Source organism: Danio rerio, chromosome 12 (assembly GCF_049306965.1).
Source record: "Danio rerio strain Tuebingen ecotype United States chromosome 12, GRCz12tu, whole genome shotgun sequence".
NCBI classification, from domain to species: Eukaryota; Metazoa; Chordata; class Actinopteri; order Cypriniformes; family Danionidae; genus Danio; species Danio rerio.
Genome location: NC_133187.1, coordinates 48,457,857 through 48,474,788, shown reverse-complemented (window position 1 = coordinate 48,474,788; position 16,932 = coordinate 48,457,857). Strand labels below are relative to the sequence as shown.

At 39.0% G+C, this 16,932-nt stretch overlaps 1 protein-coding gene across 3 annotated transcripts in view; it reads left to right on the top strand.

Moving 5' to 3' along the window:
* Positions 1–3,378: 3,378 nt before the first annotated feature.
* Positions 3,379–16,932, top strand: part of LOC137496864 (pancreatic secretory granule membrane major glycoprotein GP2-like) — a 29,022-nt gene continuing 15,468 nt past the window's right edge. For 2 of the 3 annotated variants that reach the window (XM_073918934.1, XM_073918933.1), the window contains exons 1-2: positions 3,379–3,461; positions 15,441–15,863. In XM_073918934.1, coding sequence (XP_073775035.1) covers positions 15,605–15,863 — 259 coding nt within the window. In that variant the 5' untranslated portion in view covers positions 3,379–3,461; positions 15,441–15,604. Of the gene's footprint in view, positions 3,462–9,193; positions 9,519–9,609; positions 9,682–10,547; positions 10,941–13,442; positions 13,849–13,942; positions 14,027–15,440; positions 15,864–16,932 lie in introns of those variants that run through there. The other variant, XM_073918935.1, reaches the window with a different exon arrangement.

Here is a 16,932-nt window from a genome sequence, read left to right as displayed (position 1 = left end):
CTTTATTTAGCCTGTATATATAATAGGTAAGATTTTTTACATATAAAATAATGTAGGATGATGAATTGTGGTGATTAATGATTAATCAATAATTGATCATTCATTTAAAAGATCGTCGATCACAGGATTTTGTGGAAATTCACATCCTTAATTTAAACATCTGTAAAAGTTAAGGCAACCAGGTACAGGTGGCTGTCCAGCCTGTCAACATTTGATTCATTCAAGATCCAATATTGTGCAGGCAATTGAGACCTGGATGCAGATGGACTGTCAAGACGCCCCCATAATGAGCAGATTAATGACGTCGCAATTCATTCTTTATCATCAAGAAAAAACAGAGAAAGTAATCCGCTCTGATGTAGTAAAACCCTCTGTGAACAACACCAAGCATATCAGAGCTGTGGTGATTCTGACTTACTGTATTCCCAACTTACAGTGGTAGAATCGCAATTACTGAAGCCTGGTTTATACTTCTGCATCAAGTGACCGGCGTAACCAAACATACAGCTGCCATTGCACGGCTCAAAGACACGTTGTAGAGTGCAATTTAACACAACCGCATCTAGGAGTCGCCAATGGAAAAAACAGACAAGCACAAAAAATGTGCATACGCCAGGCATGAAGCTGCGCACATTCCCACGTTCATTTCATCATTAGTAAATCCAAACAAGAGCGATTCTGAGCATGAAACCTGGCGTACGCAGTTTTTGTGCATACGCAGCGTTGATACATGAAGCCCCTGGTCTGCATCCAGACCCCTTTCAATGCCAGATTTTTGCCCCAGTCAAGCCCTGCTTTAGCCCTTATATAACACACCTTGAAATTTCATGATTGATCTTGGTCAAATGATTTGTCAGACTGATAATGAATGACTGATCATAAAGTATCCCAGAGAGCTGTGTATTAAATACAAAAACCTACTGTTGACTGGCAGGTCAAAAATGACCTGTGACCATTTTACCAGCAGAAAAAACTACATTATTATTATTTTTTACTTGAAGTTTAAAGACTTTTTTGAAGTAACCCAAACATTACAAAAATTACTATTTACTAATTTCATATTTCCATGCAGGCTGTACACATGTATGATACAACGATTATTTTAGGTGTCCACTTTGGCCCGCCAGCTATAGAACCATTTACACCACAGGCACTCACTGGCACATGTATGCATACTCCAACACACGTGCTGCGATGTTTAAATGTAAGGAGTGTGTTTGTGTTTTCAGTTCTAAAGGTTGTGTAGAATGTTGAAGTACTGGTTGTGTTGTTCTATGGTAAGGTGAAGTGAAGTTCAGCTATTGCACTGACAGCTGTAAAGAAAGTAAAATGTAAACATTTGGTGAGATATATTTAAAAAGTCATATTAGAACAGTACATATGCATGCATTATTCAGAACAATATTCACTCTCATTGAACATTCCTACATCTTAAGTACATTCAAAATATCTGGGAACACGGTTTCAGTATTGCTGAATGTGGTTGTGTTTCTGTGTGTTATTATATTAGAGCTGTAAAAGCATTATGATGCATTAAAATTAATTTGGAATATAATTTCCTCAATGGGTTTCGGCTGGAAGGGCATCCGCTGCATAAAACGTGTTGGATAGTTAGCGGTTCATTCCGCTGTGGTGAACCCAGATTAATAAAGAGACTGAGCCGAAAAGAAAATGAGTGAATTAATGATTTTCCTGAATGGAATGTATTGTGTGAGATTTTTTTTTCCCTTTGTGTAAGGGTATTTTTTTCAGCATGCAAACTTATGCATCAGTCACAATTGATCACTTTTCAGCAATGATCTCATTAGACAGTGATAACTTAGTTTTATATTGGTGTGGTGAAAGATTTATACAGCGAGTGTAAACATGTTTCTGATCTGATAAGAATAATGTGTTCCTAATAAAGTGGCCGCTGAGTGTATAGTATATGGAAAGCACTGTGACTAAGAGGAGAGGTGTTGCATAAATACTATTTAATAAATAATTCATTTAGAAATTGCCATATCCAGATAAAACGTCACAAACATTCTGCTTTTTATGACGTTACAATGAATTATAATGAATGCATGTGTTGTATGATTGCAAAATGCTGAAGTGCATAATTCGAGTTCTTGAATAAATAAAGAGGGAAAGTATACACCATTGCGTAAACATGAATATAACAATAGAGAATATACTGTAACAGATGCCAAAGCTGATTATTTACCTCAGATTTTTGGATTTGATGTGAGGCTTATTTCAATTGGATTTTGTAAATCATATTCCATGTATATAATTTTTTTCTTTCATTTATATAAATATTTACTTCCACTGTGAGAGTTTATTATGCTTAGTAATATATAGTCTTGTGTGCTTATTTTAATTTGTTAGTTTGCATGTTCTTCTCGTGTTGGTGGAGGTTTCCACTGGGTGCTACGGTTTTCCCCACAGTCCAAAGACATGCAGTACATTTTTAATAAACTAAGCTGGACATTGAGACAGTGTATGAGTGTTTTCCAGTTCTGGGTTGCAGCTGAAAGGGCATCTGCTGCATAACAAACATATGCCGGAATAGTTCGCAGTTCATTCCGCTGCATGTGGCAACCCCTGATAAATAAAGGATAACGTATTTCTGTTAAAATTTTGTTCATTTGTTCACCTCACAAACTGCAACTTACTTGACTTGATTTAAAATCTACATCTAAAGCTTTTCATTTAATTGTGAATGACTAAACATTAGACAGGCGGTTCATTCCGCTGTGGCGACCCCAGATTAATAAAGGGACTAAGCCGGAAAGAAAATGAATTAATGCATAAACATTAGCCAATAAAAATACAGTGTTTTTTTGTTGATTTTACAAAAATATTTGCAAAAAGAAAAGGACAGATTAAACAGATTAGTTGTCATCCCATCTACATTTACATCTGTTCAAGCAGAAAGTGAAAGAATGTCACAGTGACTGCAGACGAATACAATAAAATAATCAGCTCACGTTACAAACTGATGAAAATCACAGATGAAAAATGGAAAGAAAAAAACTGGTTTATGGTATTTTACTGGTTCTACTGCTAAAATTGTACAGTTCCAGTAAAGGTCCACCCACGGGTATTAATAAAGCCCCTGATCGTGATCATGAGGTTTGCAGTTGAGCATCATCATCTCTGTGTTGAATCTGCCAATCTGAGTTTTGCTCTGACTTCAGGTAAAGATACTTCTGATATACTTACACTTTAAAGACTCTTCTGCTTTTAATGGATTTAAATTACTTAGTAAAAATTATCATTTTATTTATCAGTGAATATCATAATTCAAAATGTTTTTGCAAATATTAATAAAAAAATTCTAACAAATCAATGTATTTCATCTATATGCATGTTCTCATGTTGTCTGTGTGGGCAGGTGTCATTCCTCACAATGAGGTTTTTCATCTCACTGTTTGTGCCGCTTCTCCTGATTCATGGTAAGACTTTTAGAATGAAATGTTTCTTATAATACTAATGACACTGACAATGACAGATTATTCATCTACACAATTAAAAACTACTCAAGTTGACCAATGTGCTTCACAATAACCTAAAACCTCAGACAACTAATGTAAGTGAAAGACGAAAACAAGTTAGAAAATACAGAATAAAAGAAAATAAACATATTTATCTGCTCAAAAGCCAGCAAAGCAAAACCCATTCATACAGTAAAAGCTTTGTTAAACTGTAAAGTTTTTAGGTTGGATTAAAAAACAGACAGAGATGGTTAAATGAGACGTGCATTTAATTTTAGCTGAGCTGTCTGTTTTATTTGGAAGTTTAACTAAATAGTAAAATATTGTGAACTAGTATTCTGTTAAGGAAGAGATACTGTCCTCTTTTTATGTATGTTTCCTCATCACCAGCAAACATATAAATGGCAATTTATATGCTGCAATATAAACTAAAGAAAAGTATTTATTGCACACACACACACACACACACACACACACACACACACACACACACACACACACACACACACACACACACACACACACACACACACACACACACACACACACACACACACATATATATATATATATATATATATATATGTATATATATACACTTATTGTTAGTAAATACACTTCCTAAAAAAAAAAAAAAAAATATATATATATATATATATATATATATATATATATATATATATATATATATATATATATATATATATATATATATATAGTTCTTACGTCAAGTAATTAAATGCACTTTTAGTCAAGCATAAAGCCAGAATGTCTGTAAAAATGCAAGACCTAGTAACACTTAATAAAAGTAAAATAATTGTCAATCAGTTAATGTTAGTTAATGTATTTACTACATAAACAGACAATTAGTAATAATTGGTTAATGCTATTTAAGTGAAATAACATTAGTTCAGGTTAGTTCATAATAACTCAGTGCATTAATTAATGTTAACATGCACAACTTTGGATTATAATAATGCATTATCTAATGTTGAACTATTGTTAATAAATGCTTTACAGTATTACTGGTACTTATTGTTAGTAAATAAACTTCCTAACATTAACTAATGGACCATTGTTCTAAACCTTAATAGAGTTGAAGTGATGTTTGTTTGTCAAGCTAAAAATATACATTTAAAAAAAGTCAACCAGATGGCACGATCTGGTTGGAATCTGAAGAATGCAGAAATGTACAGTCAGAGTTATTAGCCCCCCTGTTTATTTATTTATTTATTTTTTATTTTTAACGGAGAGAAGATTTCTCAACACATTTCTTATCATAATAGTGTTAATAACTCATTTCTAATAACTGGTTTATTTTATCTTTGCCATGATGACAGTAAATAATATTTAACTAGATATTCTTCAAGACACTTCTATACAGCTTAAAGTGACATTAAGAGGCTTAACTAGGTTAATTAGGTTAACTAGGCAGGTTAGGGTAATTAAGCAAGTTATTGTATAACAATGGCTTGTTTTGTAGACTACAAAAAATATAGCTTAAAGGGGCTAAGAAATATTGACCTTAAATGGTGTTTAAAAAATTAAAAACTGCTTTTATTCTAGCTGAAAAAGAAAAAAATATTATCAGACATAATGAGAAAATTTCTGAGCTCTGTTAAACATAATTTGGGAAGTAAAAAAAAAACTGGGAAGAAAAAAAAGTCAAAGGGGAGCTAATAATTATGACTTCTGACTTCAACTGTATATGCAAGTGGCATAAATATAATGAGATAATGAGATGAAATAATGAGATGTTAATAATGCAGTAGGCGACCTGCCAAAATCTTCAGCCAAAGTCTTCTGCCTTAACCAGGAAATACATACAAACACATTTAGATCATTTACTTTAAACACTATTGAAATGTGAAGAGACTTTCAACCAGCACAACAACACTTGTTTCTGAAGACAATCACCTACTTCACCTTTAATAAGCAACAGGAGAAATGGGCGGAGTCACAGGTGGGATGATCTATGATTGACAGCAGAACCGTTACACTGGCTTCACCTGCTGGTCAGAGCAGAGTGAATGATATGAAACTGGCAGAAAATGACATTATTTACCAGCAACATACAGCATGTGCAGATATACTGTCAAATCAACATGAAACATAACATTTAATACATATATATATATATATATATATATAATATATATATATATATATATATATATATATATATATATATATATATATATATATATATATATATATATATATATATATATATATATATATTTATAAACCGGTTTTAGTCTAGCCGAAATAAAACAAATAAGACTTTCTCCACAAGAAAACAAGACATAAAGATATAAATTAGCCCCCCTTGCTCTGTTCAATATATATATCAACAAAAAGTATTGCTCATACAAAACTGAAAAGTTTGCCATCGTTTGCCTCACTCTTAGTCCTAACATATTTAAATAAGATAAACAGAAGAAAACCCCGAGGAGGGGAACGGAAATGCTATTGGTGGATTTGATCTTAGAAAATCCACGAATGGGAGGATTCGGTTCAGAAGCCACTTGTCTGAAAGGATATGGAACGGTCCAATGAATGCCAATGAATTGGCAGCGTAAGCTTGCGCACATGTGCTTCATTGCCAATTATCTCAGCACACAAGCACAGGTGGAGCAAGCATTCGCTATCCTTTTAAGCTGAAGAGACTTGAACTAACAGCTAAGGGACAGTCATTACGGCGATGGTAAATAGCATTTCCGTTCCCCTCCTCGGGGAATGAGGGTTACTTTAGTAATCAGAGCGTTCCCCTTCGGGTGGGGAACTCCAATGCTATTGGTGGATTTGATTTAAGAACATCCACGAATGGGAGAAGAATGGAAAGCGCCATAATGACTGCACCTTACCAACGCCTCCGATGAGAGGATAGTCAAGCAAGCGTGAACGCTCCTACATCATGGGAGGCGCGGTCCTCCAACGTGTCCCTGGCCCTTACTTATCCCACTTCAACAGAAGTTTTACGGATTTAGATATTTTTTTGGGAAGTCGCAAGCGTCTAGATAATTCTAGGAAAATACGACAGTACGTTGGGAAGCATGCAGTCCCGATAGGGAGGACGCTGCGGAGGCCATCTGCTACCCAGTGGGGAGATATGATGGCAGGTACATATGTACTACCCCTAAGGAGGGGAGTACGCATAATAAAAGGTGGTTAGCGGAGAGGGAAGACACAGATCCGCCCGAAAGGGGGGACTGAACCGTGGCAGAATAAGCATATGGGATTGCCTAGTGAGGATCACGCATAGTGGGTACCTATACCCAAAACGCGGGCTGACCAGGAGGAATCTGCAGTGCTCACCTGATGGGGAACTTTACTGACAGATAAAAAGGCGCACGTATCTCCGTGTTAGGGAGAATGGCGCAGCAATCGTGTTTCAACACCTTCACCGAGTTGTTTCCTCATTCACCAAGTGTTACCTAATACCCTTGAGGAAACCGGCTCCACTCGCAGATTGTAAAAACTTGCAAATGTGTTGGGTGTCGCCCAGCCCGCAGCTCTACAGATGTCTGTTAGAGACGCGCCGCATGCACGCGCCCAAGAGGATGCAACACTCCGAGTGGAGTGCGCACGCAGTCTCAGGGGACACGGCTCACCTCGGCTCACGGAGTGGTAGGAACCTTGGACACATATAGCGGGCGGGGTCTCAGGAACGTGAGAGTAGGCCAGCCCAATTACAGGCACGAGTCACGGACCGAAAAATGCCTCCAGGTCCCCAACCTGGAAAGATAAAGATACTGAGTCGAGTATCGAAGGGATTTGACGCGTGCTCGTGAGAACGAGGGCGAGATCCTAAGAGGGCATGAGAGGGGGCGGGGTGGATTAATTCGCCTAGCGCCCCTGAGGAACCGGATGATGAGGTTATGTGTTCCCACGGTGCTGCCAACCACCGCATCATGAGAGCGGAGATGGCAGCCACATAACCTTGAGAGTGGAGGGCGACAGCCTGCTCTCCAGCTTCTCTTGGCGTAAAGAAAGCACAACGCTGATCTGGCAAGTTACGGGGGTCTTCTCTGCGAGAGACGCACCATTCAGTGACTAGACTCCACTTCAGGGCATAGGCGCACTCGGGTAGGGGGCTCTAGTCTGAGTGACGGTATTAAACGCCGTAATCGGTAGGTTACCTAAGTCTTCCTCGCTTCTAAGGACCACTGTGGAGGTTCCAAAGATCGGCGAGGGTGCCAGATGGTGTCCTGTTCCTGAGAGAGTAAGTGCTCTCTTAAAGGGAACTGCCAGGGGAGGGCCATCGAGAGGAGGGAGAGCTCTGACATCCAGGTCCGGTTGGGCCAGAGGGGCGCAACCAGCAACCTGTTCCACATCCTCCCTGATTTTGCACAGTAACTGCGCGAGAAGGCCGAGAGAAGAGCTCCTATGCGAGGGGGTGAGTTTGCTCTTTTCTCGGTTGACCTGAAACCCCAACAGGTGGAAGTGCCGGAGCACTTGCTCCGAGAGTGGGCAAAAAAATCAGCCAGTCGTTGAGATAATTGAGTATGCGGATGCCCGCGAGCCAAAGGACGCTAAGGTACCCTCCGCGAGCTTGGTGAGGACCCGCGGAGACAGAGAGAGCCCGAAGGGGAGGACTTTGTATTGCCAAGCTCGACCTTCAAACGCAAACCGCAGAAACTGACGGTGGTGAGGAAGAGTGGAGACATGGAAATACGCGTCCTTCAGGTCTAATGCTGCAGACCAGCCCAGAGGACGAACGCACCAGAGGATGCGCTTCTGCGTGAGCATTCTGAACGGCAGCTTGTGCAGACAGTGGTTCAAAACGCGGAGATCTAGGATTGGTCGTGACCCACCGCTCTTTTAGGCACGATGAAGTGCGGGCTGTGAAACCCGCTCTCCATCTCGGCTGGAGGGAGCAGCTCGATTGCATCCTTCGCCAATAGGACAGCAATCTCCTCTCACAAGACAGGGGCGGACAGGGGACTGACCCTGGTGAATACACACCCGTGTACTTGGGGAGCCGTTTCGCGAACTGAATCGCATAGCCGAGTCTGATTGTGCGTATGAGCCACCGCGAATGGCTGGCCCGCACTAACCAGGCAGGCAGAGCTCTCGCTAATGGACTCATCGCTACAATTGCTGATGTACCAGCAGTGGGGCAGCGCAGAGTGGGTGTGCTGATCCGGGAAGTGCAAGGGTCCCACGGAAGAGCTGGAGGAGAGAGATTTGCTCTCACTGTAAAACAACTGTTTGCCAATGTCTTCTCTCCTGTGTCAGTTGAGAGTGTGTGTTTACTATAGGCAGTGCAATGTATTGCCATTAAAGTCAGCACAGAGTAGCACAACGTGTTTTTGAAGCTTTGTAGATCACAGATGAACCACTGAAGTCACGTGGACAGTTTCAACACTCTTTTTGGTCCTTTTTCTGGACTTACCCTCTCATAAATGTTACAATCTACGAAGGGTCAGAGAGTTATCAGATTTTATCTAGACACCTTATTTTGTGTTTTAACGATAAATGAAGGTCTTGGAGGATCAGAATGAAATAAGAGTTATTAATTATGAACAGAAATTTCATTTTTGGGTTAACTAAGCCTTTAATTATCATTATATAAGTAATTCATGTATGTAATACTAAAAAATTTCTTTAGTGTATTATGTTAACTGTACTTTTACATCATGACAGTTGCTTTTCCAAACATCAGCGGTGACCCCTGCTACAACTATGCATCTATGGATCGCCCCTGGAGAGCCAACAATGAAACTAGAGATTACTTGTGTGATGAATCTTTCACCTGGAGTGGCTGGTACAGGCTTTTCTACTATGGAATGAACATCCAGATGCCCGAGACCTGTGCTGCTGGTGTTGGTTGTAACGCATATGTGAGTCTGGTACTGAATGGTCCTCACCCTCAGATAGAGGATGGAGTGGTGACCAGAGAGGTCTGTGCTACTTATGACTTGAGCAGCTGCTGTAATTACAAGATAAACCCCATCAGAGTGAAAGCGTGTCCAGGAAATTATTATGTCTATGAACTTGTAAATCCACACTTCTCGTGTTCAGGATACTGCATAGGTAGCCCCCACCAACCATTTTTAAAAAGTCGTTAAATACTTTTTAAATTATTTTAATTGAGGAATATTTTTTAACCTTTTCTTTGTTTTAGATGTCAGCACTATTTCACAGCTAACTTTGACTGTAAGTCCACAAACAATCACTGACTCCAGCATCACCATGAGTAAGTTTTAAATATATCTGAAAAATGTTTTAAGGAAATAAAAGAAACATAAGCACTTTTACACTGTAGAAAAACTTACTGCCTCAATTTTTAGTTGAATCAACTTAACTTTTCGTTAACTCAACTTACATCAATCGAAAAATAAATACAAATATCAAGTTAAACTTTGCATAAATAGACAAAAAAGATTGAAACCTGGTTCATTTATTAATAAGTAACATAAAACATTTGTTGTCATAAAATAATGTTTTTACAGTACACATGTAGTACACATGTTGTGTGGAAAAATCGGAACTCTTTATGAGTTTCTTTCTTTTGTTCCTTCTTCTGAACACAAAAGAAGATATTTAGAAGAATGTTTGAAATCTGACTTCCATGGTAGGAAAAAACAAATGGTTATAGATTACCAGCATTTTTTCAGAATACCTTCTTTAAATCAGAATCAGAAAGAGCTTTGTTGGGAGGTATGTTCACACATTCAAGGAATCTGATTTTATGACAGAGATTGTAAGTGCAACAGAATTGCAGAGACAGGACAAAAACAGATAATAAATGTATTTTAAAAATATAAGCAAGTAGTGAATGCAAATATCCAAATTGACAAGTGTATGTACAGGTATGTTACTATGTACAACATTATATGTGCAGCTGTTATGTGCAAATTGCCATGTAAAGTGTGTTGTTAAATACGTATATACACGCATAAAAAGTGTATAGCATATAGTTGATTGATATAAGTTGAAAAAACTTCAAAAGTCAATTTGATTAATCTAATAAAAATGAAGGCAATTTACAGTGTAATAGTTTTTACAGTGTTGTGAAGCTCTGAAATATTACCTGTTTATGCTGATGTTTTATTAACATAGATAATGAGCCATGCAGTAACTACAACATACTAGACGACTACTGGAGAAGCACAGGCAGTTACTGGGATATATACAGCCATGTAAATGGCCACGATGACAATGTTGTAGAATGGGACGGCTGGTACAGACTCTTCATTAATGGATCAAGTTCTCAGATGCCAGATTGGTGTGCCCCTTATATGAACTGTGGAGGATTTACTTCTCTGTGGCTTGGTGGATCTCATCCTCGACTGGAAGATGGAGTTGTTACTCGAGAAGTTTTTGGCTCCCGTGATGATCAGTGCAGTCGCTACAGATCTGACCCAATCCAAGTCAAAGCTTGTCCCGGAGATTATTATGTCTACAAGTTAACCAGGCCAACAGTTTCAATCCCAGCTCCTGTATATTGTGCAGGTATATTAATTATTCCTTATCATAAATAGTACTTGGAAATGTTCACAGTATGTCTGATAATATTTTTTTTCTTTTGGAGAAAGTCTTATTTGTTTTATTTCAGCTAGAATAAAAAAAGTTTTTAATTTTTTAACACCATTTTAAGGTCAATATTATTAGCCCCTTTAAGCTATATTTTTTCCTATAGTCTACATAACAAACCATCGTTATACAATAACTTGCCTAATTACCTCTAACCTGCCTAGTTAGCCTGATTAACCTAGTTAAGCCTTTAGATGTCACTTTAAACTGTATAGAAGTGTCTTCAAGAATATCTAGTCAAATATTATATACCGTCATTAGGGCAAAGATAAAATAAATCAGTTATTAGCAGGGCAGGAGCAAGCTGAGCTGCCGCTCTAGGCAGAGGACGATCACGCTGCCCTCAAACCCAATGTGAAAACGAAAGTGACCGGTTATGAAAATGAAGTTAGGTGTCGCGGACCTCTATTCTGCCGCCCTATGCACGGATATAACTGAGGACGCGCGGGTGCTGATGGAGGTGTCGCTGACGCCGCCCTCTCTAGCATCTATGCGCGAATATATCTGAGGACGCGGGTGGTGAGGGAGGTGTCGCGGACATAACTGAGGACGCGGGTGGTGAGGGAGGTGTCGCGGACATAACTGAGGACGCGGGTGGTGAGGGAGGTGTCGCGGACATAACTGAGGACGCGGGGGGGTGAAGGAGGTGTCATGGACACAACTGAGGACGCAGGTGGTAAGGGAGGTGTCACGGACATAACTGAGGACGCAGGTGGTAAGGGAGGTGTCGCGGACATAACAGGATGCGGGTGGTAAGGGAGGTGTCACGGACATAACTGAGGACGCAGGTGGTAAGGGAGGTGTCGCGGACATAACAGGATGCGGGTGGTAAGGGAGGTGTCTCGGACATAACTGAGGACGCAGGTGGTAAGGAAGGTGTCGCGGACATAACTGAGGACGCAGGTGGTAAGGGAGGTGTCGCGGACATAACTGAGGACGCAGGTGGTAAGGGAGGTGTCGCGGACATAACTGAGGACGCAGGTGGTAAGGGAGGTGTCGCGGACATAACTGAGGACGCAGGTGGTAAGGGAGGTGTCGCGGACATAACTGAGGACGCAGGTGGTAAGGGAGGTGTCGCGGACATAACTGAGGACGCAGGTGGTAAGGGAGGTGTCGCGGACATAACTGAGGACGCGGGTGTTGAAGGTGGTGTCGCGGACATAACTGAGGACGCGGGTGGTGAGGGAGGTGTCGCGGACATAACTGAGGACGCGGGGGGGTGAAGGAGGTGTCATGGACACAACTGAGGACGCGGGTGGTAAGGGAGGTGTCACGGACATAACTGAGGACTCAGGTGGTAAGGGAGGTGTCGCGGACATAACAGGATGCGGGTGGTAAGGGAGGTGTCGCGGACATAACTGAGGACGCAGGTGGTAAGGGAGGTGTCGCGGACATAACAGGATGCGGGTGGTAAGGGAGGTGTCGCGGACATAACTGAGGACGCAGGTGGTAAGGGAGGTGTCGCGGACATAACAGGATGCGGGTGGTAAGGGAGGTGTCGCGGACATAACTGAGGACGCAGGTGGTAAGGGAGGTGTCGCGGACATAACTGAGGACGCGGGTGGTGAAGGAGGTGTGGGTTAGTAAAATTATTATCTTTACAAATGCGTTGAAAAAATCTCAGTTAAACAGAAATTTGTGGAATAAAAATAAACAGGGGAGTGAATAATTAATGACTCGGTGGTCCTTTAAGGTAATCAAAAATCGCTGATTACATGGTAGACTCTTAATAAGAGTATTATCTTAATCATTTTAAAATCGGAGTATTGGTGTCTTATGTAAATGTACTCAGAAAGTGTCAGATGAAGTCACGATGAATCCTCTGCCTTTCTGCATGCGCCCTCCAATTTTTTATTAAGTTTGACCTGTTTCCTCCTTAAACGCAACGAAAGCGTCTGCTTCGCGTTGTTGTGTCAGAATCCTTGTGAAATACAGTAATACTTTAGAACGCTTAAGCAAATTTGATGAACGCGATCATGCCTATTCAATCTAAAGGAAGTTGCTCTGGCTGCCGTCATTGCACGCATTGTGTGTGTGTGTCTGTCTGTCTGTCTGTGTGTCTGTGTCAGGCCCGTACACAGAGCAGAGACCCTTACAGGGGCAGGTTCTCAATGTTATCGCAAAGTGAAGAGCAAGTGCCTCCTGAGAGGGGCACCTCAGCCAATGAGGGCAGACAGGCAGTGGCTCTAGCCACCGGCTCTAATCGCGATTAATTAAAAAAAATAAAAAGTTTGATTAATTAGTTATTCTTTTTAATCGATTGACAGCACTAATATATATATATATATATATATATATATATATATATATATATATATATATATATATATATATATATATATATATATATATATATATATTATTATTTTTATCATGAATAACCTGCAGTTTATAATACTCTCTTTCTGCTTTTTATGACAGTACCTTTCACCACCCCAAGTGTCGACCCCTGCTACAACTATACTAGCCTGGATGAACCTTTGAGATCCACAGATAGCTTTTACTATAGTAATAATCAGTACAATGTAATTTGTGACTACGCTGTGTTGTGGAATGGCTGGTACAGGCTGTTCAACAACAATCAGAGTGCTCAGATGCCAGAATCATGTGTAAATGAAGGCATGTGTGGCACTTTATACCCACTGTGGCTCAATGAATCCCACCCTCAGCTGGAAGATGGAGTGGTCCTCCGTCACATCTGTGTTTCTTCATGGAGCGGCTGCTGTGCTTACACATCCCACCCAATAAGAGTCAAAGCCTGTCCTGGAGATTACTATGTGTATGAGTTAGTCAGGCCAGCAGTTTGTGGAGCTTTCTGTATAGGTGAGTACAGCCTCTTCTGTAAATTAGCCAGAAATAATTCTAGAACACAAACTTTTTTCCTGATATTGCAATAAAAATGTTCTTAATATCATATCTAGTAAATCAGTCCAGCACATCAGTGTCCAGAACAACCCAGTCCATCTCACTCATAGAGTCCATTACTCCACCAATCACAACCACAGGTAAAGTATGGTCTTGCTCCCTTTTAGCACAAGTAAGAGATAAATAAAACAAAACATGTTATTTTCAGGGGTAACTTTAGGGTTGCAGTAGGTGTTGACAGGAATAAAAACAATAGGTTAAGACTGTGTCATGTGAGCCCAAGAAAGTTTGTACAGCTCACCTCCTGCTCACGACTGTTTACCATTTGGAGATGGCTCTTAGATCTGCTTATACCTAACTTAAACTATAGATGAATTCAGGGTGGACATTTCAGCAAGAAGATGTCGCGATCACCAGTGATCCTTCCTGACAGATTGCTGGTGAACTAAAGATCCTGTTAAGAACTACAAATCCCTTTAGGCCATGTCTCACACTAGCTGTGCATAGAGCTCATTGATTTTGAGAGAGCTGGAGTTGAAAACCATAAAAAATTAAAATAAAAAAATAAAAAACCCTAATAAATAAATGAATAAATAAATGAATAAATAAATAAATAAATAAATAAATAAATAAATAAATAAATAAATAAATAAATAAATAAATAAATAAATAAATAAATAAATAAATAAATAAATAAATAAATAAATAATTGAGAGGCAGTGGCGCAGTAGGTAGTGCTGTCGCCTCACAACAAGAAGGTCGCTGGGTCGCTGGTTTGAACCTCGGCTCAGTTGGTGTTTCTGTGTGGAGTTTGCATGTTCTCCATGCCTTCGCATGGGTTTCCTCCGGGTGCTCCGATTTCCCCCACAGTCCAAAGACATGCGGTACAGGTGAATTGGGTAGGCTAAATTGTCCGTAGTGTATGAGTGTGTGTGTGTGAATGTGTGAGTGGATGTTTCCCAGAGATGGGTTGCGGCTGGAAGGGCATCCGCTGCGTAAAAACTTGCTGGATAAGTTGGTGGTTCATTCCGCTGTGGCGAGCCCGGATCAATAAAGGGATTAAGCCGACAAGAAAATGAATGAATGAATGAATAATAAATTAATTAATTAATAAAAATAAATAGAAAAATATAATAAACAAATAAAATAAAATAAAATAAAAAACTCATAAAAAACATTTATATTTAAGGTTTCCAATCAAAATCCAATCAAAGCCACTTGTTTGTTAAACAATGCTACAGTTGGTCTCATATAATACATTCACTGAAAGACAGAAATAAGATAAAATATCTTTACACATATATTTACACACATTTCATAAGTAAATACATAGATTAAATGGTGTGCTCAAAAATCGGCACAAATCTGTGGACTTCTGTGTTCTCAGATTCAGTGTGGGCCCACAATTGTATAACAGTAGTTGTAGGGGAAGGTGGTGCATATAATCTTTCCTTGGTGATTTGTCATTCCAACATGTTATCTGCTTAATAATACTAATTGTTAGATAGTACAGTATCATCATATGTTATTCTTTTTGTGTCAACATTCTGTCAGAAAATACAGCTTCCAGCTTTGATCCATGCTTCGATTATAACATCATTGATGACTACTGGAGAGACATCCAGCAAAACCTAGACCAGCACTCCTACGATCATGACGACAATCTTGTTGAATGGAGCGGCTGGTATCGGCTGTATCTGAATGGACAAAGTGCCCAGATGTCTGAGTGGTGTGTGAGTTATATGAGCTGTGGTGGTTACACTGCACTGTATCTCAACGGTTCTCATCCAACACTTGAAGATGGAGTGGTGACCCGTGATGTTTTGGGAACTAATGAAGGCACATGGCAACAGTGTGGAAGGTACAGATCCAAGTCCATCCAAGTCAAAGCCTGTCCAGGAGATTATTACGTCTATGAACTGGTCAAGCCAGAAGCCATGGAATCATTTCTGTTCTACAAGCCTTCATACTGTGCAGGTACAGGTTTAATTGAACATGCCACACTTTATTTTATTTTATTTTTTATTTTTTGAAAAAGGCTAATTTTAAAAGTCTCTTAGAGTTAAACTTACTTGAACCGTTTTTAAAACCATGTAGTTGATTTCAGGTTCAAGTGGGGTCACTTTTAGCTTCGCATAGCATAATTCATTTAATTAAATCTGATACCTTTTCTTATTTAAAGCTTGAGTTCTCTGTATTTACATTGTGTAATACGACTGATGGAAAATTAAAAGTTTCTATTTAATAATACAAATTGCTAGGAACTAGTCTCTCATTCTGGCATAATAATAATGCATATAACAGTAAAACAATGCATAATGGTCATTGCATAATGATCACAGCAAAGTGGAGGTGCAAATTTTATATCTAAACTATAAACATAAAAAATAATGTTAAGTAATGCAAATATGTAAAAAAAAAAACTATTATATAAAATCAGATACTTATAAAATTTAACATAGTCTTGTCTAAACAAGAAAATTCTTTATTCAGAAACAATCTATTTTTAAAACAAATGAATCAAACTGTTTTAGAAATCACTATGGTTTTACCTCAGAGTTGAACAGATTTTAAAGGATATTTAATTCTTTATTAAGAAGGAAACTAATTTGACAAAAAACAGTTTCCTCAACGTCGTAGCGTGGAATGCCCTTAAATAGTTGATGGCAAGCATCACATGTTTATTGATTGTGTCTGTGTAATGTAAGCCTGTACATTATTTACTTAAGCCCGTTTAAACAGATGTGTGTAGTGACCACAGCGGTCTTAATCTTTGACGAGGCATCTGTGGTTACATCTCGTAGCATACAGTTTTTAAAAATATATTTTAATAATTAATATTATTATTGCTTCTTTTTATTTTTAAATTAGAAAAAAATAACACCCCAACTTAGTTTGCAGTGATCATTATGCATTTTGTGTTCTGCTTATTTTTCAGTATGTTGTTTTATCCATAACATTAGATTATATATTCATTCATTCATTCATTCATTCATTCATTCATTCATTCATTCATTCATTCATTCATTCATTCATTCATTCATTC